The 27262-nt window shown below is 38.1% G+C and overlaps 1 protein-coding gene across 10 annotated transcripts; it reads left to right on the top strand.

The window, feature by feature from the left end:
• Positions 1 to 675: 675 nt before the first annotated feature.
• On the top strand, positions 676 to 27164 carry prkcbp1l (protein kinase C binding protein 1, like). 10 transcript variants are annotated; one of them, XM_065249804.2, is made up of 21 exons: positions 676 to 817; positions 8517 to 8587; positions 9036 to 9196; positions 12708 to 12929; positions 13267 to 13380; positions 13523 to 13615; positions 15416 to 15503; positions 15599 to 15654; positions 15802 to 15879; positions 15978 to 16093; positions 16169 to 16644; positions 16724 to 16831; positions 16919 to 17062; positions 17240 to 17761; positions 17841 to 18269; positions 18397 to 18527; positions 20339 to 20419; positions 20548 to 20626; positions 22025 to 22264; positions 23472 to 23587; positions 26269 to 26409. In XM_065249804.2, the coding sequence occupies exons 1-20, from the start codon at positions 804 to 806 to the stop codon at positions 23585 to 23587; spliced, it is 3339 nt and encodes a 1112-aa protein (XP_065105876.2). In that variant the 5' UTR covers positions 676 to 803; the 3' UTR covers positions 26269 to 26409. The 10 variants fall into 10 exon arrangements, with proteins under 10 accessions (XP_065105876.2, XP_065105878.2, XP_065105868.2 ...); XM_065249806.2 differs by lacking the exon at positions 23472 to 23587 and having other exon boundaries at positions 9039 to 9196; positions 12786 to 12929; positions 26269 to 27164; XM_065249796.2 differs by lacking the exon at positions 23472 to 23587 and having other exon boundaries at positions 9039 to 9196; positions 26269 to 27164.
• The last annotated feature ends 98 nt before the right edge of the window (positions 27165 to 27262 follow it).

The following is a 27262-nucleotide window of genomic DNA, read 5'->3' as shown; positions in this document are numbered from 1 at the left end:
ATAGAAGTGAATGGGGCTCATAACGATATGGTTACAAACATTCCTCAAAATATCTTCCTTTGTGTTCATCAAATCAAAGAAATTTATGCAGGTTTGTCAATGATGAGAAAATTTTGGGTGAACTATCCCTTTAAAGCAATCAATTTTTACATTTTTTGTTTCCTGTGTTTCTGACAATTACTTTGCTATGGCAATGCATTACCAGTTAAGCTACAGGGACACATATGACTAGACAAATCCCAAAATAACATTTCTATGTAAAATTTTGTATTATCAGTAACAAAGTGTTATATGAGTAGTTGTTGTATTACATAAAACATGCACAGAAAGCTATTGAGTCTGCACTATGCCTTTTTTTCCATAGCCGTGTCTCCTATTTCTCATCTGGTTTCAATGGGGGAAGGGTTTAAACAAAGGCCTGCCGCATAACAACAACACCAAGCCCAAATAACTTCAGGGCTTTCCACAAAACTCGAGATTTACGAGCATATTCTGACATTTAACGGTTAATCTGAGCGAACAAGGTGTTTTTTGGAGCGAGTGAGGCCTAGTTCTGTCTTTTTTTCTCTCTCTCTCCACTGTGCTCTTTCGCCTGCACTCGCAACTGATCCTGCCAGTGCTGAACAAAGATAATTAGTCAGGAAGCGCTTCGGCCAATCAGACGAGGCCTTACATCCTGCTTGTGGGAGGGCAGCCAGTCACGGCCCTGCTCTGAGCAGACAGGCCTGAGCTGTGAGTGTGGAGAGGAGAGCCCTCCCTTGTCCTCCATGTTTTATAAGTATTGACATTACACTCTTTCAGCCATGCATCCACAAAGGTAAGCCTGATATTTTATCACGTCTTCTCCTTTGTTGTCATTTTACTGTTGTGATCCACTGCTAATAACACTGTAAATTGCAGATTTGACTTTCCAGTGACTGGGAAGGCCTTGCACAGGCCTCTGTTTCAGAAAAACAGGGCAGAGGAAGGAGGAGGGAGAGAGAGACATTGAAAGAGTGTCAGATTCTCTCTCTCTCTTTTGAGCTTTGGCCTGTGTTCGACTTGGTCACATGGTTGCATTGCAAACTAAGTCACCTATCACTTATTGCTGAACTGACAGTCATTTCAGTGCGTTGCAGAGCCGGGCCCACATATAGCTCATCTGGTGAACGTGGGGGCAGAAAGGATCATGGGGTCGATTTGGGGGAGGGGCGGGGGTTGGGTGATGTACTTTTGTAAAGCTGATTGCCTTTGGCATTGTCTGTGTGTGTCACAAGCCACGCCATAGAAAATGGAGGCATCTGTTAGGGGCCTATTAGCAAACTGAGACCCAGCTGTGGTCATGTAAGACAGGGGCAGGATGGGTAATTTAGGATGTGATCTACCAACAAGGGTTAGAAACCATTCTTTTTATATTTAGCCATGTGTGTATAAATATACAGGTAGTAGGACAGTTAAGGCCTTGCATTTGGTACGGATTTATGTTAACATTTGACCGTCTTTTTATAATTTAATCAATAATTACGGTAAAATCTGCTTGATTTTGGATCAGAGCTTCATAAGAATGTCGATTTAGACATTTGTGTGTGTTTCGTCTGTTGTTTGTCTTTTGCAGCATGGTTGCTGTGTCAGGTATGCGTGTAAAAATACGAGCAGTGTTTCTGGAAACGTCTGTGGGTTTTCCGAGGGTAGATTATTCCTGGAGGTGTTTCATTGGGTTCATGTAAATCATGCAAAATATGTTTTTTTTCCATAGACTGTATTTCCATCACCAAGTTAGCATGTTGGTGCTTGTTATTTTTACGTGATATGGAAAAGACAAGAGATTTCTTAATATTTTAGAGAAAATACAATATTTTAGAGTAGTAGACTTTTATGTTCATTTACAGTATTCTTTTGCACTGCTCATTTGGATTCATTGGCCATGTGTGTGTGTTAGTGATGCACCGATACACAATTTCTGTACCGGTAGCAATTTTTGATTGCTTAAAAATGACGTGTGTGTCTGTGTGAAATCATGATACACAATTTCTGTACTGATACCGATATTTGACTACTGTATTAGGGATGCACCAATACACAATTTCTGTATCGATATTCGATTGCTTAAAAATGGCGTGTGTTTGTGTATGAACCGATACAAAATTTCTGTGCCAATACCGATATTTGTTTAGTTTAAAGTGATGTGTGTGTGTTAGGAATGCACTGATACACAATTTCTGTTCCGATATTCGATTACTTAAAAATGGCATGTGTGTATGCACCGATACAAAACTTCTGTGCCAATACCGATATTCGTTTAGTTTAAAATGACGTCTGTGTGTGTATTAGGGATGCACCGATACACAATTCTGTACTGACTGATATTTGATTGCTTAAAAATGACGTGTGTGTGTGTGTGTGTGTGTGTGTGTGTGTGTGTGTGCGTGTGCGTGTGTGTGTGTGTGTGTGTTAGCGATGCATCGATACATATCTTCTGTGCCAATACCGATATTTGTTTAGTTTAAAATGTCGTGCGTGTATGTATTAGGGATGCACAGATACACAATTTCTGTACCGATATTCGTTTACTTAAAAATGACGCGTGTGTGTTAGGGATGCACCGATACAAATTTCTGTGCCAATACCGATACTCGTTTAGTTTTAAATGACATGTGTGTGTATGTGTATTAGGGATGCACGATACACAATTTCTGTACCGATATTCGATTACTTAAAAATGCAGCATGTGTATGCACTGATACAAAACTTCTGTGCCAATACCGATATTTGTTAAGTTTAAAATTACGTGTGTGCGCGCGCGCGTGCGCGCGCGTGTGTGCGTGCGCGCGCGTGTGTGCGTGCGCGCGCGTGTGTGTGTGTGTGTTTATGTATTAGGGATGCACCAATACACAATTTCTGTACCGATATTCGATTGTGTGTTGTGGATGCACCGATACACATTAAAAATGTGTGTGTGTGTGTGTGTGTGTGTGTGTGTGTGTGTGTGTGTGTGTGTGTGTGTGTGTGTGTGTGTGTGTGTGTGTGTGTGTGTGTGTGTGTGTGTTAAAGATACACCAATAAAAAACTCTGCCAATACCCATATTCGATAACTTTCAAATGACCAGTAGAGATATAATCTGCCATGCTTGACAGCTGTTTTTTAACAATAGTCTGATGTCCAACGGTGGAAAAAATTGCTTTTGTCTGCAGATATGATTATAGACAGATACGTTGGTGCATATGGTGAAGTAAGAAAATAGCATCACCTCACACACACACACAAACAGCTCTCAAAGCTTCGTTCACAAGACAAAACAAGGGATCACAATGCACACGGGACCAAAATCCTCCCGTTGCATTCCCTATGGACCCTTTTCCTTTCTAAGGATATTTATGGCTGTGTATCAAGGAAACCCATCTAGTGCGTATCATATTTCACCTGTTTATCAAACAACAATCGTTGGGAAATGAATTTGCTGTAATTACGAACAATTGATTAAAGAGTCAGCTAGATCCAGTCTTGCATTGGGATAAATGTTTTCTTCATGCTCAATGTTAAATTTTAAATTCATAACACTTGGGTTTTGGTCTGGGAAACTGCACTGTAAACAATTGTAGTGATTGGCTTTGGGCCATTTAAAGGAAATGACCTGCAGTGGTTAGGTTGCATGTGTTTTATTCAGCAAAATCATATCAACGTGGAAATCTGTCACAGGAAATGACTGTACCTATTCTCACATTAACCTCTATCGACGTTGCCCTTTAAATGACTCGCAATGAAGTCACGATCCAGGCCGAGAGGAGGCTTGGCCTCGCCTGAATGGTGAAGCATTCGTTTGCACGTTGATATATTCAGCTTGATATATTCTTGTTTTTCTCAGCCGTGGCTCCTGAGACTGACCTGTATGGAAGGGTGTCTGTCTTTCTCTCCATGTTTACTGTAAGCTCCTGTGCCATTGACGTGCCAGAGCCCGCGTCTTTGGCCTAGAGGGAGGGGGGGAGGGCGAGCGTGAGCCGGGCGGTTGGGGGAAGGGAGGCTTTTCTCATTTCCTGCGAAGAGAGAAAAAAAGACCTCGGCTCACTCTCTGACCAGTTATCTCCACATTCACAACCGTCTTGCCTTTTTATTTGGTCTGTTTGCGAGAACCACTGATTTGTTTGGTCTGTCTGCTGCATATACCAACAGTGTTTCGTCTGCTCCGATCCTTCCAGAAGATCCAGTTCTGTGAACACCGTTGGAGGCCGTTTGGTGGCAGACCGGAGGTTTTCTTTCTCTCCATTGGATCAGCAGAATGACTTCCTGTTTCTTTGATCTGGGTGTAGAGATTTTCTATCAGCGCTGATCAGTAGTTTGGATTTTAAGCCATGCAGTTGGCTTGACATTATTTGACCTTTCTGAAGCGAGAGGCCTGCTGGATGGGATCTGATGAGAGATAATTTTGGAAGAGTCAAAAATGAAGAGCTGTCCGCCCTTAGACGTGCATTTAGCTCCAAAGACCTTTCATATTTAAGTCTAGTTTAATTCAAAAAAAATTCAGAATAACAACATTACTTTCATATATACAATTTTTAGATAATTTATGATTTTTTAAACAAGCTGGACTGCTCGCTTGTGAGAAAGGTGAGTTTTCTTAATGGTGGATGATGTGCCATTATTTTTTTTATGAAGGTGTCTGGATCTTTGATTATCTACACGGTGAACGACGGCTGTTGTGTTTGGATTTTTGGGCCTGTATTGACCAACCCTCATACGAGGTCATGCCATGGCCTGTCAACGAGAATCATGCCATCAAAACACGATTATTTGAAAGCTGAAGGTCTCATCGTAGCTTGATCTGTTCAAAGCTCTTAATCTTAACATAATGGAGGACCGTTGCTCATTTCTCATCTTGTCTTTTTTCTTATGGTTCTGCACAGAGGCCAGGATCAAGGCCTCTTCATTGTACTGTTTTGTTTCTCCAATGGGCTGTGGACCGCCTTTCCTCTTTCACCTGTCATTTAAAGGGTTCTTTTTGGCATCTTTTCCATGATTCCCGTGATTGGGAAGGTTTTTGTTTTATTTGCATATAGTGTTTTCCCTATATGGGGAGGGGGGAATGCCTCACTGTGGGCAAAAATTGTTGTGGGTTCATGAGATGTTAGGTGTTCATCTTTTAATTTATATTGTTTATGCACTATTAATTTTTTTGTTCAAATAATAACATTTAATTATAGTTAATTGTGTCCGAGTTTAAATGCACAGATTTCCCTTTAAACCCCCTATTTGTCTGAAGGGGGAATTACACTCGCCCCGCACGAGGCATTTATACTCGACGTGCTCGCTGTTGCGCTGTTCTTGAAACGACGGGGGCGATTTAAGTAATTGAGTCCAAAACCAACACAAAGTAGAGTATAAAAGTCGTTCGCTGGAACAATCGTTGTAGCTAAATGTATAAATACAGTATGTGTAACATAAATAAAAGCACTTTATTACTTTTTTATTCCAATGCCCAATTACAGTTATTTGCTTACGGTCCTTAATAGAAATTTTTTTATTGGTTGAATGTTACGCTCATTTCTGACTTCTGAGAGAACCTGAATGTGCCGGCTTAAATTTGGGTTTTAAAACACAAAATTAAAATTTGACATGCGACAAACCTGTTCAAAATGGTGAAACGTTGAGACCTCTGGTCTTTTGAATGAATAGACAGGTGGTCTAATACATTTGTTGAAGTCGCTATCAGATTGAAATTAAAAAATTGATTTTAGTGTTTTCATAGATGTTCCAATACCCTTTTTCTTTTCCTGATACCGATTCCGATACCTGCACTCGGGGTGTTGGTCGATACCGAGTACTGTTCCGATACCTGGGTGTGTATCTGTATATACAGTTGTATGAACTACTAGTCCAGTATAAATTGATAGAATTATTTTATGGTGTCCTTCAGACTTATCCCTTAATAAAACATTAACAAATGCATACGGTGAACTATAGGATTTTTATTATTTCAAATACATTTGACTTTAATATTATTTATTTTTCTTAATTGAGAAAGAACTTCAAATGCAGCCTCAAATATAAAACTGGAAACTGAAAGGGTATTTTTGTTAGAGTAACTAAACCCTAAACCAACTTTTTTTTTTAGTTAATGATCTGTAAGAATGATGCTTTATTAGTGCTGTTCATTGATTTTAGTAATTTTTTTGACATTTGGATATAAAGTGTTTCAATACTACAATATATGGTGTAAAAACGTCTGATTGCTGCCCTCTTCAGGTTGAACGGTGGCTACTGCAGTTGAATTTTCCCATTGGATGGTGGGTCCAAAAAATGACTCGTGACGTAAGCAGGTTCAAGCTCACCACGCCCTTGTTACGATCTCACCACACACTTGATACGAGCTTAGTTCGTCCCATCTATATTCGTTGGGATCTGCCCACTTTTCTTGCATTTTTCAAATATTGCCAGTGGGTGGAGTCAGGTTCTGACCAGGGGTTTAGTTACCCTTTAAAAAAATAAATAAATCTAGGAATATAAAAATATTATATATGAATAATGTAAGAAACAATCTCTTAAAAACTTAAAAGTTCAATTTTGTCAAACTATTTTGTTAAATTAAAGGCATTTCAGTTTTTTTAAACACAAAAGCACAAAAAAGGTATTTTAAAAACACTTAAGTGCTGCCTCAATGTAGTAAAATAAGAGACTTGAGTAATAAAGCAGAGCTCGTCCTTCTCTGCCTCAGCGTTTGTGTAACCATTGTGTTCTTCGGGGTGACGCGTCTTCAAATGCTATGTTAAGTTACTCGTTTTAAAGTTGCTAATACTTGTACCACCCATTGAAGTTGCACATGGCATATTAGACATGTCGCCATTTTACTAGTCTGAAATACTATCAAACAGTGGACATACAGCTAGCGCGTTTTCATTTCTTCTTCGCTGCTCTAAACAGTGGTTGCTTGTGGTAGAAGAAATTAGTTCTGATTCGCAGCTTTAGCTATAGTGGGCATAACTAGGTCGTGTTTAAGAAATGGTATAGGATTGGTACGTGGGTTCACGCAAGGGTGGGGCTATCGTAAACTTGTTTCTGCTTGGAAAGATTTCACCGATTAGCAACATGGCCCAACTTCCAATAATCCAATCATTTCTCGATGGACGAAATCAAATCCCGTCCTACATTTTTCTCACTTCACATTTTTCCACGCAGAAATACGTTATGATACCCAAAAGATGACCACCGCTATTTTCATTTCATGGTGACTTTAAAGGGTCATATTATAAGATATTTTTAAGATGTAAAATAAATCTTTGTTAAAATTGCTGATTTGTAATTTTTGTAAAAAGTAATTTGTAAAAAGTGTGCCTTTTTGGGTGCGTCTTTTAAAATGCAAATGAGCTTATGAAATGCAAACACTGATCACAATGATGGTGGTTTGTTGAAATTGAAACTCAATTATGCTGTCAAGTATTTTTTCTGTCCTTCTTTCTCTCTGCACTAAATGGCAGTGCTGTGGTTGTATATTGCAGATTAAGGGGCGGTATAATTCGTCTTGCTACCTACCTCACAAAACAGGCAAAATCTAAACAACCTAATTTTTCATATGCTTTCAGAGAATGGTTTACCCAAACTAAGTTACTGAGTTGATATTTTTCACATTTTCTAGGTTGATAGAAGCACTGGGAACCCAATTATAGCACTTAAACATGGAAAATGTCAGATTTTCACACTTAAGCACTGTAAAAACCTGTTATGCATTGCAAGGGTCACACATAAATTCCAGAAGCATGGATGAAGTAGTTTTCAGTCTGTTTTCTGTGTTATGCTAATGTTAGCTACCAATGGGAGTACAAACAGTGTTCACACCTACAAGCAAACATAAGCTTAACGCTGGAGTATAAACACACATTGTATATTTAAAATCCTTGCCGGATGTAACATAAATTTTTCGGATGTAACGTAAATCAGCTTTTGGAAAAGTCTACGTACCTGAAATTTGCTAAAGAACATTTAAAGAGAGAGAAATGCAATGTTTTGAATATAGCTATGTCAATAGCTGATGGTATTCATGATTCGATTATAGTATGTCTGAATTTGGATCATGATACCCAAATCCTTCTGGATAAGAACTAGACTAATGAGTCTGAAACGAGTCTCTGGAGCTCTAATCTCCGGTGGGGGGATCTTTTCACGGCCGTATTCCCTGTGAAGGTGTTTGGTTCAACTGAAGGTGTTGAGAGATTTCTAGTCTCAATTAAACGAGCTTCTGTCATGATGTTAAATAGGTTAAAATTGGGTTATAAGTGCACCCGACAAGGCAATGACTGGTTGCGGGGTGGGCCGTACAAAGCCATAATCATGAAAGACTTTCCTTGCCTACAAGTAGAAGTGATTTAGATGGAAAGAGGAATGGAAAAGGGCTGCTATGAACAACAACATAACTCTGGAGATTAGATTACATCATCCATGTCTTTTATCTCGGGGGGAGACCTCATGAGATTTCTGTTTCTTATTCTGTGGCTTTCTTCTGTGTTGATTGTCTCTCCTAACCGTATCTCCCTCTTCCTTCATCATCTAGTTTGGCTGAGGAGGAAATAAAGACAGAATCGGATGTTGTCGAAGGGATGGAGGTCTCCATGCCACCCAAAGGTAATGTGTTTTTTTTTAATCTAATGCTTTCTACTAACATACTTTTGTTTTAAATGTGTTGCATGGTTAAAATCTGCTGTAATGGACTACAAACAACAGATTATCAGATTACGAGAGTTAGCGCAAGAGTTGTGCTTTGATCTTCCACATCAAATGTGGCATTTGACCTAATTTTGTCTTTGATCACGGCAAATGATTTTTATGATTTGGTCTTTGTGATCATCGTGTAGTCAGACATGATATACTACAACACTTTCTTTTCTATTCTTTAATCTTAAAGACATAGTGCTTATGTGGTCTCTCTTTGTAGTCGGGCATGTGGAGGTTGCAGGCAGTCTGTGTCGTTTATTCATTGAAAGGTCATGATCGCAGGGAGAGGTTGCCAGGAAGTCTATTGTATTATCCGGGTTTGCTTTACATATTAAAGAGGCTGTCGATCCTTTGTCAGCAGTCCCTGATCTAGGATCAGCGGAGCAGGCACCGGCTCCTCAGAAGAGGAAAGCACCCAGTCCTCCACATTCCTCCAATGGACACTCTCCTTCTGACACGTCACCTAGTCCCACAAAGAAGAAGAAGAAACCTGGATTAGTAAACACCAATAAAGACCAAGTATGTTCCCATATCGGCATTCCCTCCTTTTTGGTACCCATGTGATTTGTGTGGGATTTTATGACTAGATGAACAAAATAATGTTATGTTCAAATACTGTGGATTTAAAATTTGGGATGCACCGATACAAAATTTCAGTGCCAATACTAATAATCGATTAGTTGGAATGATACATATGTTTTTTACATAAATTAAATTATAGTGTTTTAAAATTTAAGAAGTTCACACCAAACAAACATCAACTATGTTGTCATTGTTACCCCATCTAAAATAATCACACATCATGAGTTCTGAGTTTTCTGTCCCTTTGGCTAGTAAGGCTGCAAAGTTTGGGATTTTTTGAAATATTCCAAGTTGAAATATTAAGGAATTTAAAAAAGACATTTGTGTAATTTTTTATCAAACTGCTTCACAACCAAACATTAGCTTCCTTGACATCTGACTTCATCCGTGTGCCAATATTCCCATATATTCCTGTGTAATTTCCATGGTAAATTTTGCAATCCTATTGGATAGTTAGGAAATAATCTCCCATGATCATTGATGCCGATGTCCAATAGTGGAATAATTTCTTAAGGCCAATTTATCGGTGCATCCCACTTTAAAATGTCTGTATCGTTTTAAGAAATGCTAAACAGACCATTAGGGTTTTAACCCAAAAGCCTTTTGCTACATTTAAGTGTAACTACCACACAAAATAATCAGGAATGTTAATGTGCAGTTTTTCAAACAACAAATGCTTCGATTGATTTGCATGAACACCGTTGATCCCCTGTGGGAAATTCTGTTTAATAACCTACAGTGGCTTCTTAAAGCTTTCAAACACTTACAAACATGCATTGCTTCAAAGTACACAACAAAATATTAAACCAAGTAGATTTTCTTTTTAATAAAAGTTAGCAGAGACAAAATTTTACAACAACTGCTCAAAAATTATCAATGCATTTTTCAAAATAGAGTCAAAATGTGTTTGGACCTGGAACAGAGATGTTTGCAGATTGCAATTTGATCGAAGAGCTCCGATGCAAAACCCTCTAAGTGCATCTGACATGTTTTCTTGTCAATTAACTTCTTTATTAGGCTCTTATTTTTGGGTTCAGTAAATGGCAATACAAATTTTATATTTAGTTATTGAAATCCCTTATTTTCACAAATGTCACTTTTTAGTCAATTCATTGGTATTTAACAAATTTGACCTCTGAGTGCATGCAAGCTTTTTTTGCAAAAACCTCCACCTTTAAAAAATCCTCCTTTGGATAAGACATCCAGTTGAAATTGAAAAATCACTAAAGATGTGACTTTAAACATTGCAAATTATTAAAGACAAAATTGAAAGTGAAAAAAGTGAAAAATCTGAACCACTCATTCATTAGGAGGCGCTGTGATGCACGTGACCGCCACATTCGGATTTTATTCAAATTAAGTACTCACAGGGGAGGCAAGTTTGAATGTGATCCATGGTCGATTTACATTCGACTTTGTTACAGGACCGGAGATAGACGAGAAGTTGCGGTTTAAACTAGGGCTGCACGATGTGAGGAAAAGTTGCGATGTGCAATGACATTGTTTAATGTTGCGATGGCGATGTGAGTTGCGATAAATATTTGATATTTTTTCATGTTTTAGGGGCCATTCACGTCGCGCCTAAAAACGCTAGACACGTAGGTTATTGTCACATGACCTGCACGCTGCGCTTTTGTCATTCTGAAAAGTTAAAATGTTTTAGAAAAGCCTGGAAAAACGAGCGTGTCGCACCACGTGCGAGTCGCGACCGCGGTGCTTCCAGAGCGCACATACTGCGCACCTACATTTGAAATAATGAACTTGAACGCGCAATAGACGCAATATGTGAATCACCGCTTCCACAGTACCTGTGTTTGCGGCGTCATCTCTCCTAAATCCAAAATAATTCCATGATATAGCTGAAGTGGTGTTCCTCTTCACCACAAGGTCTTCGTCTGACAACACATTTTCCTCACTCTTCTCTCCTTCCTCCGCTATCGTTTTTGCTAACAGACACAGCGTCGCAACTGACATCTCACAAATCACTCTGAGCGTAGCTGACTTGGGGGTTCCCCTGATTGGCCTATAGCATGAACGCGCAAACCATCCGTGCGTCCCAAACTGCCTACTTCCATACTATATAGTATGCAAAGAGTACGAGAAGTAGTGCTTTTCGCCTACTATATAGTATGGAAGTATGCGGTTTGGGACGCAGGGCATGTCTTCAGGACTAAACGTGATAGGTCAAACGTTTATTACATGCGCTTACCATTTTCCCTTCATTCATCGCGTCAAGGCTGTCTGTTGCAATGAGTTCACATCGCAATGACGATGAAAATTTGATGTATCGTTCAGCCCTAGTTTAAACTGTTACGTGTTGGGGTCCATTAAAGTCCATTAAAATGAGAAAAATCCTGGAATATTTTTCTTAAAAAACATAATTTCTTCTCGACTGAACAAAGAAAGACATCAACATTTTGGATGACATGGGGGGTGAGTAAATTATCAGGATTTTTTTAAGAAAATGGACTAATCCTTTAACAGATACAGAGCTCAACATTATTATTTATGACCATTTCCAATAAGGTAATAATAGACTATTTAATTCTAGGGACAAATCCTAGGGTTGTAAATGGACATGTAAACCGTCTCTGGATCATTTAATGCACTTAATTAAACCTTTTATGTAGATATCAGAAAACAATTTAACATATTATTTCAATGCATTCTTTGGCACCTTTAAGCAGATTTAATCTAAAAGTATTTGATGAACATATAATATGTGCCAAAAGCATTCGATTAAAATCGTGATCTAATTATCGACAAAGATGGTGTTTATTTGGCATCTGTGCTCTTCATTTTTTAATCTAATACAATGACTATAACAGGCCTGCAATTGGTATGAATATGGTGACTATATAGAAAGTCTTTTAGTAGCCACTGTATGTTCACATTATTTATGACAGCAAATAATGACAGTGCTCTGATTATTGAATGCTCTGCAGTCTTGGTGGTTGTGTGCTGCAATGCTAATGAACAATGTTTCATACAGGATGCCAAACGCAGATTTGATTGTTGGCTCTTGAAAACCAAGCTAAATTTAAATATCTAATAAGCACTGATAATTTAATATATTAAAACAAAACAAAAATCCACATGAACTACCCAAAAATGTTTCTATTCTAGTCAAAGTATTACAGTCTTTGTGGCATTGCTGTTGACCTTTGATGCCAGTGATCTGTATTTGGCATCTTTGGCTTTGTAAATGAATAAATAAGGATTTCGTTCCAATACCAGCCAAACACGCTTGATCTCAGACACCTCAGATCACGATGTGTTTATTGAAATTTGGAGGGAAATTCCTGCATTCCGCTACTTTTGACCCAGTGGTCATGTGACTGCTTACCTGTCTGTCCTTGATTTATTTCAGTGCCTTGCTACGTGTCCCCTGCAAGTGTTGTGGCTTGTGTTTTGACCCCCTGCCCTGTCTCTCTTGCCTGCATTTCAGTGTGAGCTTAGACATGGTCCCTTTTACTATGTCAAGCAGCCCGCACTCACCACAGACCCTGTTGATGTTGTACCGCAGGACGGGAGGAATGATTTCTACTGCTGGCTGTGTCACCGCGAGGGCCAGGTGCTCTGCTGTGAGCTCTGCCCACGCGTCTACCACGCCAAGTGCCTCAAACTTGCCGCCGAGCCTGAAGGCGACTGGTTCTGTCCAGAGTGTGAGGTATTCAGAGTAATACGACTAAATGTATTGCGTCTGCTGTGTTGGATTGGTCCGTCTTGTTGTATGTGTCACATGACTGTACTTCTGTCGGTTCAAAGGTTCTGTAAGCAAAATTATTGTCGTATTTATAATATCCGCCACACATCCTCTTTACAAAATCTTTACCGTCAATACCGTCTCATCTAATCTTTTATGCCACAATGGCATGCAATAAATTTGATCCAAGATGGTGGACAGAATTTTGGTATTGAAACAAATAGACGTAAAATAAGTATAGTGAAGTATTTGTGTGTGTGATTCTATATATTTAATACAATCATTTCACTATTTGCTTCAGAAAATAACAGTGGCTGAATGCATAGAGACTCAGAGTAAAGCGATGACCATGCTTAACCTGGAGCAACTGTCCTACTTACTCAAGTTCGCTCTGCAGAAGATGAAACAGCCAGGGGTGAGTAAACCATACCTCAGAGTCGGATGCCTGTAATTCATCGCTACTGCATTTCACATTGATGGTATCAGTTTAAATGTGACTGGGTTATATTGATTCAGCCCTTGCGCCGGTGGGTCTTCATGAATGATTTATCTTACAGACTGAGCCGTTTCAGAAGCCCGTGTCGCTGGAACAGCACCCAGATTATGCCGAGTATATTTTTCACCCCATGGACCTGTGCACGTTAGAGAAGGTAGATGGAGGTTTAATTATGGCAAGAACCTTCTGACTGTCGTGTTTGTCAGCTTACAGTCGCCCCAAAAGCATTTGGACAACCAAGTCCCATTGCACCATGTTAGACTAAAAATGATTTATGGGTGTAAGAAGTTAGTCCCTTTGAAAGGAATAGTTCACCCCAAAAACTAATTTATCTCATATTTTACATACCCTCAAACCATCTATGTATACATGACTTTCTCTTATCAGCCAAACACAGTCAGTTATATTAAATAATATCCTGGCTCTTCAGCTCTATAATGGGATTGGATAGTGCCCCATTTTTAAAGCTCCTTACAGTGCCACCATCCACCAAAAACTAATCCATACTGTTAATAAATGTCTTTTGAAGGAGTGGTGTGTTTTTGTAATTTTGGGTCAGATGTCTCATATGGCAAAATAAATATATTTTTTGGCGAATTTTTTGTATATTTTAAGATACATTTAATTTTTTTAACTATATTTGCTAAAATATATTTTACAATGTATTTAATTTAATATTATTCTCTATAAATTCTCTAAATATTATCTAATATTTTCTATATATATTATTTCTAGAATTTTTTTTCTATTTTATATCTATAGTTTTTGCCCCTTTTTTGTATATTTTTATAAGTATCGTTTTAAAACATTTAAAAAAAAATTTCACCCTTCAGTTTGAAATACGTTTACATGCATGGAAGAAATTACAAAAATGTTGTGTTAGTAAACATTAGTAAATGCATTAACTTGTATGAACAAATATTGAACAATATAGTTTTGAGCATTTATTATTAATGTTAGTTAATGTCAATATAGTTAATCATGTTAGTTCATGGTGCATTAACTGCTGTTAAGAGTTTCAATGTTTGATTTAAAAAATGTGTTAGTAAATGCTGGCATTAACATGAACTAAAATTAGTTAAAGCTGTAAAAGGATTGTTCATTGTTAGTTATGTAACATTGGGTAACACATTTTTTTTTTTTTTTGCCTAAATGTATGGCTATTGTAAGGTTATAAATGTATTTGCTTGCCCCTGAAATAAATATAATTTTAAAATATATGTAGATATATTTGAAGGTTAAAACTAAATATATTTTTAAATTAAAAAATTAAGCATATATTTAAAGCAGAATATTATAAAATATTTTGCTGTATGGGGTCAGCCTTTCACCTGACCTCACCTCTCTTGTGAACACGTGTACGGCCACAGTTTATAAAGTTTGAAATATAAAGTTTCCTCACAAACCCATCCCTTCACCACGGAAGACAACTGTATGGATTAGTTTTTAATGGATGGATGCTCTTTTAGGAGCTTTAAAAATGGGGCACTATCCAATGCCATTACAAAGCTGAAAAGATCCAAGATATTTTTTATATAATAGAGTCCATATACACCTAGGATGGCTCGAGCAAGAACTAAATATGGACTTGTTTACATTTTTGGGTGAACTATTTGTTTAAGTTCAGTGACATTAACTACAAACACGTTCCACTTTTTTTTGACAGCCACTTTTATAAAAATGAACCACTGCAAATAAATGAAGTTTTACTACGAATAAAACAAAAAATCCATGGTTATTATAGTTTTACCATGGTAATTCTACAGTAACCATAGTTTAACCATATTTTTTGTAGTAAAAGCATTTTTTTACAAATGATAATATACCTTAAAATATGGCTACTAGAGTTATACTATATTAAAACAATGGTTAGAAGGTGGCCGAATAGTTGCATGAAATATTTCAAAGCCACTGTATATAAGTGCTAGTAAATGAGAACTGTCTGTGTCTGCAGAATATCAAAAAGAAGATGTACGGTTGCACGGAAGCTTTTTTGGCCGATGTGAAGTGGATTCTGCACAACTGTATCATTTATAATGGAGGTCAGTGCTGGTCTGTTGCTATCAAACTGTGTTTTTTGGCTTTTTAGCAGTTCATTTATTAAGAGATTTCACCATGCCATTTCCCCCTTTTTCAGGGAACCATAAGTTAACAGCAACTGCTAAAGTTATTGTCAAGATCTGTGAACATGAGGTGAGTGTATCTAGTGTTATACACACTTGTGAAACACAGTATATATATGGTGGATACTTTGTACACTTTCACATAAAACTGTTTAATGTACATTTTTATCAAATAAATGTGTTATATGCTAAAGTCTTGCCTCCAATCGATCCACAGATGAATGAAATTGAGGTTTGTCCAGAATGCTACCTGTCTGCCTGTCAGAAGAGAGACAACTGGTTCTGTGAACCTTGCGTAAGATGGCGTCTTTTTTATATGTTAATATCTTATAATCTCAATATAGAAATAAAATGATAATCAATATGGATCTAATCATCAGTATTTTTCTATAGTCTCAACCTCATCCATTGGTGTGGGCCAAGTTAAAAGGTTTTCCCTTCTGGCCTGCTAAAGCCTTACGAGACAAAGATGGTCAGGTGGATGCGCGGTTCTTCGGCCAGCACGACAGGTTAGCCCCGTACTCCATTTCTGTTAAGTTTGGATACACCTGAATGGAAATAATGTGCTTTTTTTGTTATTTCAGAGCCTGGGTACCCATAAACAACTGTTACCTTATGTCCAAAGAGATCCCATTTTCTGTAAAGAAGACTAAAAGTATCTTCAACAGCGCCATGCAGGAAATGGAGGTTTATGTGGAGAACGTGCGCAAGAAATATTCCGTGTTCAATTACGCTCCGTTCCGGACACCGTACACACCCAACAATCAGTTTCAGATGCTGCAGGACCCCAGTAATCCCAAAAAAGGCCCTGTTAAACCCGAAAAAACGGACAAGGTCAAGTTTAACTTTGATATGACTGCATCTCCCAAAATGACCACGGGTAAGGCGGTGATGTCAGGAGGAGGGACAGGGCGTCGGATCTCTACGACAGACATGCCCAGATCTCCAATGAGCACCAACTCATCGGTCCACACGGGGTCAGACCTGGAGCAGGACGATCGAGGGCCGAGAGTTTCGTCGAGTCACTGTAGCGCCGGTGAAGACTCGATGGATTACACAGGTGCTTGACTAACTAACTCACTGTAAAACTGTGTGATAAAGCTCAAGCTTGAACTAAAAGCATGCCTTTTTGCCAACAGCTTCTCCTGCGTCTCTAAAAACAAGCGGCAGCCCCAAACCATCACTACCCACACCGGTTAAACAGGAAAGGACTTCGGGCACTGGGGGTATCCTCAACCTCAACCTTGGTACATCTCCTACCCACCGCATTCAACATTGCTTTTGAATCAACTATTGTTTAATGTTAAAGCAAATTGCGTATGATATTTTGACAGATCGTGTTAAAGCTGAAATGGACCTTAAGGAGCTCAGTGAGACTGTACAACAGCAGCAGCAGCAAGCATCTGTGCTCCTGACCTCTCCCAAAAAACCAACCAGGAGTTTGGATAAAACCATCGAGAGCTGCAAGGCTCAGCTTGGTAATTAATACAAATTGTAAAAGCATTTACAGTCAAAAAATTTGACGTTTATGATATCTGTAAAGTGTAGAACTCTTAATCATGTAGTGATGTCATTGGTGATGTCATCAGTGTCACATTCACTTGCTTGGACTTGTGCATTTTCACTATATACTCTGTACTCTTATGTGCACACAGGAATCGATGAGATCTCGGATGATGTTTATCCCGGTGTTGAGCACAGCGACTCGGACGAGTCCGAGAAATCTGACTCGAGCGACAGTGAATACATGTCCGACGATGAACAGAAGCCTAAGAATGCTAACCACAGCAACAGCGTCCACAAAGACTCAAAAAAACCAAGACATCCAACCGCTCAGGGAAACGACCAAGACATCGCCCCTTCAACCGGCGGAGGAACGGCAGCAGCGGACAAGAAATCCTCAGATCTCCAAACCAAAGAGAAGATAAGTGGTGCTGCCGAAAAAGATACTCAGGAGAAGAAGCCCCCAGCGCAGACCACAAGAGAGAGATCCCAGGCTGGACAAGAAGGAAGAAGTGCCGGCCCGGAGCTGGATATGGATTCAGACTCCGAGCGCGAGCTGGTGATAGACCTCGGTGAGGAATCTGGAGGAAGGGAAAAGAAGAAAGCCAAGCGAGATACTGCAGCGGCACCCGTCTCCACACCTAAAGACCAACAGACAGGTGTTAAGACCGAGGGTAGATATATCATTTCTAGTGAAACAACAAAAATTTCTGGTGTCAGTTGTTTAATCTCATCCATCTAATTTCTGGCTAGGTAAAGGCTCGGCGTCAACCAGCGTATCCGCTTCTCCATCCACGGATAACACCTCATCTTCCTCCAATCCCGTTCCGAAAGACACATCCGCACCTGCCATCAAGCCACCAGCGCCCGTCACCACTGTATCTACCACTCCAGCCACCACAACCTCAGCCGTCGCTTCAGTTCCAGCAGCCTCTAATGTGGTAAAGAAACAGCGCCCCCTGCTGCCAAAGGAAAGTGCACAGCCGGCTCAGCGGCCTGCTGTGTGGAACCAAACCAGCGGTAAATTCCAGACATCTTCTCAAAAGTGGCACATGCAGAAGGTTCAGAGACAGCAACAGCAGGGTGGGCAGGTTCCCCAGACACCGGTGTCGAGCGAATCACAGCCCCAAACGCCAGACAACAGCTCAAGCACCCGCCGCCAGACCAGACAGTATGTCAAGGGTACGTATTAATTATGTTTTCTTAAACCCTTGAGCTGAAAAATGAATTTAATACAATGACCGCATTCTTGGTTACCCTGTCTAGTATTGGGATGCCAAATTAATGAAATGCTATCTCGTTTCACCAGCTGTTCAACAGAAAGATGCTTCTCCTGTTAACGCTGCATCCGGTTCCTCCACATCCAGTTTGGCTGGAGATTTCCTCCCCCCTCCTGCCTCTGCAGATGTGGCTGCTGACATTGCCAAGTACACCACAAAGGTAATACACATGTTCACTGAAGAGTTTATCATTGCACTTAGAAGCCTATGAGTAGCGAATACTGTAGAGCAGGGTTTCCAAAACCCCCTGGTGGTTTGCAGGGGAATTGCAGGAGATTCATTAGTTGATAAATTAATTGCAGTTAAATTATAAAATGTAATAAATAAAATAAAATCTGACTTTTTCATAAGTGCTTTAATTGGGTCCCCAGTGCTTCTGTCAACCTAGAAAATGTAATAAACAACAACACAGTAACTTAGTTTTGGTAAACCATTCTCTGAAAGCATGTGAAAAAATAGGTCATTGAAATTTGGCTCCCCTTGTGATGTCAAAAAGGGATCTTATTATAATAATACCGCCCCTTAATCTGGACGGTCTAACCACGGCACTGCCATTTAGTGCAGAGAAATAGAAAATAATTGACAGCACAATTAAGTTTCAATTTCAATAAACCACCATTATGGCGATCCGTGTTTGCATTTCATCAGCTCATTTGCTTTTAAAGGTGCCAAAGAATGCATTAAAATAATCTGTTAAATTGTTCTTTGATATTTACATAGAGGGCATGTAACTTTATGAAGTGCAAAAAATATCCAGAAACATTTTACAGGAATTGTCATTTGAATGAAAAAGTCTATTTTTGTCCTATTTGAAAGGTTCATGAAAAATAAAGTTGGCTCTACTCTGATTAGTTCTGCTCTGTGGCTCATGTCAGTAGCTCACATACGTAAACATTTTAACAACTTTGTACTTAATGTAATGTTGGGGCGTACATCTCGACTGTGACATCACAATATGTGTTTTGTTGAGATCAGTGTTTTATCCAGTGGTCTTTTGCTTGCACGAGATTTACATAAAAATGAGAAAACATACGCGAGGCTCATGATGTGTCATTTCCATGTACAGAGCTCATATTATTCATCTATGTGTAGGTAAATACAGTTTTTCTATGGCACTTTTAAAAGGACACACCCTAAAAACAGCACATTTTTGCTTGCACGTCTACAAAGTGGCAATTTTAACATGCTGTAATAAATTATCAATATGATATTTTGAGCTAAGACTTTACATGTTCTCTGGGGACACCAAAGATTTATTTAACATCTTAAAAATGTCTTGTGAAATGTCCTCCTTAAAATAAAAAAAAATAAAAAATCTGCATGTCATGCAAACATTACACAACACTACAATAAATCAAAAAACTGAAAACTCATGCAAAATGTAAAGATACGATTTTTTTTACCAATAAAAGAAAGTTACCAGAAAAAGGTCCAATAACAGGTAATAACTTTTATAAACTTTAAAACTGATGAGGTTAAACATGCAAATTTGCTATTACATTATTAAAATGTAATTATTTATTTAAAGGGATAGTTCACCCTTAAATAAAAAAATTCTGTCATCATTTACTCACCCTCATGTTGTTACAAACTTGTATACGTTTATTTGTTCTGATGAACACAAAAGAAGATATTTTTAGGAATGTTTGTAACCAAACTGATCAAAAGCCCCATTGACATCCAGAGGATTCTTTTTTCCTACTATGGATGTCAATGGAGCTTTTGATCAGTTTGTTTCCAAACATTCCTCAAAATATCTTCTTTTATGAGAGTAAGTAAGTAAATGATGACAATATTTTCATTTTTTGAGTAAACTATCCCTATAAAATCTCTGGGGGTACTTCAGGTAAATAGGTCAAGGGGGGTTCAGCTAACAAAAAGTTTGAAAACCCCTTAGGCTAAATAATTTTTAAAAAACCAAAAGAAATCTGGACTTAACCTTGCTGTTCTCGTTTTCCATCGTAATTGCAGATGATGGATGTGATCAAGGGAACAATGACAGAGATTTACCAAGATCTCTCCAAAAGCACAACTGGAAACACGATCGCAGAGGTCTGTGCACATCATTTCCGCCTGTAAATTGATTCCAACTGTGTGTTTTCAAAGTGCTTAAACATGTAAACATAAAAAACTCATGACTAGAATGAGTCTAATTGAACTCTTCTGGTTTTTCTCTGCAGATTCGGCGTTTGAGGATTGAGATTGAGAAGTTGCAGTGGCTGCATCAGCAGGAGCTGTCGGAGATGAAACACAATCTGGGTAATTTACATAGCACTAAGAACATTGAGGAACTCTTATTCAAAGTTGTATAGCAATGGTTTCATTGGACGCACGTTAGTCGACCTGGCTCGACGTTAACTTCCGATCTGTGTTTGTCTGGCTAGTCGCTAAACTGACCTCAGGAACAAATACCTTGTGGAAAATAAACAGTAACATTTGCACAGTGTAGTGGTTGATACGCTTTAGCTATGATTTAAACAAAGATAATTTACTTGTTTTTTTTATTTAGCTTTTTATCAAAAAATCTTGAGGGATTTTGTTGTTATTGCTTCTTTGTGGAAGTCTACCTGAATAAAGGCCACGTAAGCCTTTTATTTATGTTGTTGCTGCTGAAACCGTCTTTAAACTAAGAAGTTTGTATTTTCCTTCAGTATGAAAATGGCGGGTTGTTTCAACCCAAAATATTTAGGCTGGGTCAAATATGACCTTGTTTATATGAATTTAACCCAAACGGTTGGGTTGGTTCATGTTTTACCCAACCATGGGTTGAAACAAGCAAGTATTTTGGGTTGAAACAACTTAAACACAACAGTTGGTTTTTCCATATTTTACCCAGCCATGGATGAAGCAACCCAGATCTATATTAATTTATATTTATACAAAGAAAATGTGTAGTTTTGCCTTTAATCATCATTACTCCCATTTCTGTTCAATGTCTGTTGAATTCCAACAAAAGCAAACATCATGAGCGACATAAAGTCACCCAACAGCCATGTAAAAGACTAAGTGGATACAACAACGCATTAAAGATCAAAAATCTGGGTTAGTCCATCAAATTTATATTTTTAAAACTTCAGCATTGAAAAAAATTTGAACTTGTTTTCTCTGCAATATTCAAGATTGTAAATAAACACAAATAAAAACGTTATTTTAGCAGGAACTTGGCGGAAATGTTGTCAGTAGTTGGCAGAATGAAAAAAAGATAATTTCACCTAAACACATTCCTAAAAATAGTAAATTTAGAAAAACTGAAAACACGTAGGTTACCTAGGAAACCAAAACATTAGTTTTTTTCGAAGAGGTATTTGTTTAAGAGTTCAGTTTCAGCAACTAGGCAGACCATTAAACAAACAGAAACCGAAAGTAAAGTTCGGACCAGGCGTGTAATCGGATCACCGCACGTGCGTTCAATGAAATCCGTATATATATAATAAGGTTGGGTTATAAATAAACCTTTTCTGAGATTTTGTTACCTAACCATGGGTTAAAACAACTTTTTCTAAATCCTGCTAACCATTTTGGTCTCTGTTCTTCTACTCAAATATACACTTGTGATGTTAAGTATACTTTCTACATGTACGTCCCTTTGTAGCAAAGCCCCTTTCTAATGCAGTCAATGCTTTAAATCCTAATCTACCATTGTGTTTGTGTGTGTAGAGCTGACCATGGCTGAAATGAGACAGAGTTTAGAGCAGGAGAAAGAGAGGCTGGTGTCAGAGGTAAAGAAACAGATGGAGGTGGAGAAACAGCAGGCGGTGGATGAGACCAAGAAGAAGCAGTGGTGTGCCAACTGCAAGAAAGAGGCAATTTTTTACTGCTGCTGGAACACAAGTTACTGTGACTACCCCTGCCAGCAGGCCCACTGGCCCGAACACATGAAGTCCTGTACACAGTCAGGTATACATTCATTTTTTTTTAGCTTTATTTGTCATTTTTATTTTATGTGAGCTGCCAAACATAAAGAAATTATTTAAAATGTACCTAAAAATGCAAAAAAAAATCTGGCAGCCACTCATGAGGTCATGAGACAACAATGTTTACACATAATATCAGCATTATCATAAAATATACCTTGACAGGGTGATCAGGGATTTGACCAATCAGAATCAAGTTTTTCAGAGGGCCGTGCCATTATGCATCTTTTTTTAGGGTTATCGTGAAATAAACCCTTACAGGCACTGCAACTCCATACTTTATTATAGAGTAGGCGAAAATCAGTATGCAAGTTGTGTAGTATGTCCGAATTTAAGTGATTTTAGGTTCAAAAAAACGTATTCCTGGTGATTTAATTTGTACTTGTTAAAGAACACATAAGTAAATTATGGCTTTGGTTGTTCTAAATAAGTCAAAAGACATACAAGTCACATGTGCAATGAAAACATGACTGATGCAGTATGTCTGAAATGTATTCATACTGCAGCCAAACATACCACTGTATGTAAAACAACCTTTTTTGGGCCAGCGCCCCCATCCATGGTCCAGGTCCCTTTAACACCCCCACCCCAAAATATTGCCTGAATGTCCTTCCTCCTGCCTTCTTTCATTTCATTGGCTGGGATTTGTTTGATTACCTGCAATTAAAGGCGGGGTGCATGATCTCTGAAAGCCAATGTTGATATTTGAAATCACCTAAACATACACGCCCCTACCCCAATAGAATCTGGACCTTCTTTTGATAAACCCGCCCCACACATACGCAACCCAGGCAACGATGTCGTTTAGTAGACAACCCTTACTGCTGATTGGCTACAAGTGTGTGTTGGTAGTCGGCCTGACTCCCTTTTCCAAAGTGTTTTTCAAAAATCATGCACCCCACCTTTAAGAAACTCCTGTCATCTTTAATCTGATTGGTTGGAACTCCTGCTCGGCTTTGCAATTTGATTGGCTGGAATTGATAGGCGCTCAGCTGTGAACAAAAAACCCCTGCCTTCTGTAATTTGATTGATCAACATTTTGACATTTGAGGGAGCGCTGTTAGACCGTTGCATTGAACGAATGTGTATTTTGAAGGAGGTAGAAATTACAGCAACTAGTTACAAGTGGGCCCAAAGAAAAAACACAGGTTTGTGATTGTTATTATTATTTCTTTATATGTGCATAACAGCCAGCTTGCCCAGCGGCCCACCGGGAAAACTCCCGGTATTCCAGATGGCCAGTCCGCTCCTGAGTGGGGGCAACCAGTCAACTTCTGACTCTCTCCCACATGCCCCTCAACGCTAAGTATAGGCAGCGATTTTAATCTGTTCATTAAAACAGCTTCATTGGGCATACACAACATTGATAAAAATGTAACTTAACTGTTAAAATCTGGAAGCTGTAGGATAAACAAATATATTTAATACTTGCTTATTTATTAAAGCCTTAATCTTTATAATTATTCATTAATAAAGATTATATCATCATCATTAGGCACACAGCAGTCATATTTCGCATCACGGGGATTAAAATATAAATTTTTTTTTTAATAATATTTTTTTATAAAAGCCATAAAATGTACAAATGTTATTATTAATAAACAATATGTAATGTAATAACATATTCATAAGTAAATTATTAATTTTCCCTTTATTTAATAAAATGCATTATATCATATATGGCAGTCATAATAGTTAATACATTGGATTGCAACTAAGAAGGTGCTCACATTTACTTTACTTTCATCATCAACAAAACTTTCATGATTTCGTCAAAACATTCGCGATTTTTTTATGTTTTTTTGTTAATAAGCCTAAATACATGTGTTGTGCTGGAATGTGTTTTCATCGTAATACCAAAAAAAAATCAGTTGGTTTGTCATGATTAATTTTGAGGTATTTTCATGATAATAAAGAATATTTATAATGATTAAATTTGCTTTTATTTTTATTTTCAAATAAATGTAATAAACAACTCAAACTCACAGTGATTTTAGATTGATAAGGACTTACTACTGCTCAAAGAGCCATAGTACATGAAAGAGCTGTGCATAATATCGCTGCGATTCAGAATCGACATCAGACAGGTATATTAGTGTGTGTCGCAATTTATTGTTACACCCTTACAAATTAACAAGATGTACCAATTATTTATTTTGCGCACGGATAACACGTGGTTCCTAAAAGACTCACGCTATAAATACGTGAGTACAAAATGACACTAACAGACATATTGCAGAATATATTCTTTTGCAAGTCATTTAAAGTTTAATCTTGTCTTGCAAGAGTTTAATCTTTGTTGTAAAACTCACATGTGCCTCCCAAGAATTTTGAACTCCCCTTTGACATATCTTGCTTGAGCGCCCCCCGATGGTCTCTGAACGCCCCCTAGATCAGTGGTTCTCAAACTTTTTCAGCGTGCGGCCCCCCTTGTTCATGGCACATTCCTTCGCGGCCCCCCGAAAGAAAATTTATGACAAAAATACTTTAAAACTCAACTTTTAATTAAGCAAAACATATTGAATGATACAAAGTAGTGCTGTTGGTTAGTAGCCTTATTTTTTTTTAGGTTTAATTGCACAGAATTCATGATAAGTTGTTTTTATTTTTTTAAATGTCATAAAACTGGGGCCCCCCTGGCACCATCTCGCGGCCCCCCTGGGGGCCCCGGACCCCAGTTTGAGAACCACTGCCCTAGATATAGAAGTGTATTAACAATAAAGCTGTATGTAGTTCATCTAATTCAGTATGTGCTGTCACATTACATGATTTTTGATGCAGCCCTGACCCTTTACGCTGAATGGGGGATTTGACCAATCAGAATGAAGTATTCCAGAGTGCCGTGCCATTATGCATACTGTTTTAATAGGCGTTATGTATACTTCGCTCTATCCACCTTTTTTTTTTTATGTGGGCACCGTTATCTTTCAGCTCTTTTGTGTAAGACTTTCGGTGAGCCACTAAAGCTACTGGTAGTCGTATTGCGAGGAACACAAGTGTGCCGTATTGACTGGCTGTTTAATGTTTATTATGAAATCCAGGAAGACCGGCGTAATTTGTGTAGTTGGGGGTTGCCATAATAGCTGGTACACAGTAAATCTCTACAAAACATTTGTTTTGACTTTTTTAATTATCCACAGAGCTGAATGTGTATTTGGTGCACGTGCACCTATGATCTGTATCCACACATCCATCCAGTAAAACCTTTCATGGACACTATATATTAGTACAAAAATGTGATTACAGTACAGAATATATATATATATATATATATATATATATATATATATATATATATATATATATATATATATATATATATATATATATATATATATATATATATATATATATATATATATATATCGCAAAAACTGCTTATTAGTTAATGTTTCTAATAGTTCGTAATGTGTTTGCGCATACTTTTTGCGCGTAAAATAAGCAAATGGTCTATTCTATGTACAAACACTCGACTGACTTTCCCATTGTAAAGACACTGGTATGTCTCTCTGCTTTTATATTTGCGCATTGAAGACCCGTTACCTCCGATCAACAACACAAAATGATTGAATATATCTTTATACATCAAGCAACTTCTTAATTTCCTCCTCACACTGATTCATACATGGCAGGTGTAGTAAATATGTACCATAACTGTTAAAATCAAGTTTTTTGCATGATCCCACTACACTGTTTTCTACCGGCTGGCTATTGAAGCGGACGTCTCGCACAAAGAAGGGAAATACGTCACATCACTTACTTCCGCGTTTGAAAATAAGGTGGATAGCCCTTCATGTACATTTACACATTTGGCTGACATTTTAAACAAAGCAGCATGCAGTGCATTACATGTTATACCTTTTATCTGTATGTGTGTTCCCTGGGAATCGAATTGAGTCGAATGTCCTATTGCGGTATTCAGCAAATAGTGGGCTGGTTTATTATTCAAAACACAGACTGCATTTCTAATCAATTGTTTCTCTACAGCCACAGCTTCTCAGCAAGAGACCGAAGCAGAAACCACTTCAGACCTGGTGGGAAAACCTGTAGGACAGTCCCCCAAAACCCAACCTTCACCAGCAGGTGAAAAAACATCACCCGCGAACCGAGGACCTTCCCCTTCAACAGACAACACTAAAGGCAGCGCTTCTGTTGCTGTGTCGTAACCACAGAGTTGCCTACATCTACATCTTTTTTATCATCTGAATAGTGCCATTCAAGATACCACAGGACAACAGAGCTTGACTGTTTTTTATAAGTTTGGTGGTCAGGACATGATGTCGGCACGCTTCCTCTTCACTACATCACACGCAACATTAGGAGAAACGCCTATAAAAGTTTGATTCATTTCAACGTACGTTGTCATTTCGTATTTGACTTTGTGACTTGTATAGTACAAAAACAGAAATGCCCTTTGATATAAAATATGCAACTGTTATACTGTTCTTTTTTATACGTATCAACTTTTGTAAACTTCGGAAAACAAACATGCGTGTTTGATAGATTTCTTTCTGTAAATGTGAAAGATGCACTTAAAAGTGCCTCTGGAAAGGTTGGTTTACTTTATAACTAGGCAATGACGCATAGAGCGTTTGTTCAAGGTCAAAATATTTTACAGAATGTCACTGTTAGAGTTTATGGAATGTCACTACATTTTTTGAAAGATTTATACTCTGCATACCTTTCTTTCATGAAAAGGCTTCTCGGTTAAAAAAGTAATAAACAAACAAAAATCCAGAGGACTAAACGAAAAAGATGATACTTATTGTGGGCATGTTTCTTTTTTCATGTCTTGTGGACTGTTGTTTACATACTGTAAATAAAAAAGACTAAGCAGAGAGGATATCTGTAAGAAAAATAAAGTCTTACGTAAGACAAAAATATCAGGGTGTGTGTTTGTGTATGTTCTTAAGCAGCTGTATCAAGAATTTTTGTTTGCACTCTTTGTTGTGCCTTTGACAAAATACAAGCATGATTTTAC

Source organism: Paramisgurnus dabryanus, chromosome 21 (assembly GCF_030506205.2).
Source record: "Paramisgurnus dabryanus chromosome 21, PD_genome_1.1, whole genome shotgun sequence".
In the NCBI taxonomy this organism is placed as follows: domain Eukaryota; kingdom Metazoa; phylum Chordata; class Actinopteri; order Cypriniformes; family Cobitidae; genus Paramisgurnus; species Paramisgurnus dabryanus.
The sequence above is the reverse complement of the archived record's forward strand: the minus strand, read 5'-3'. Positions and strand labels throughout refer to the sequence as shown.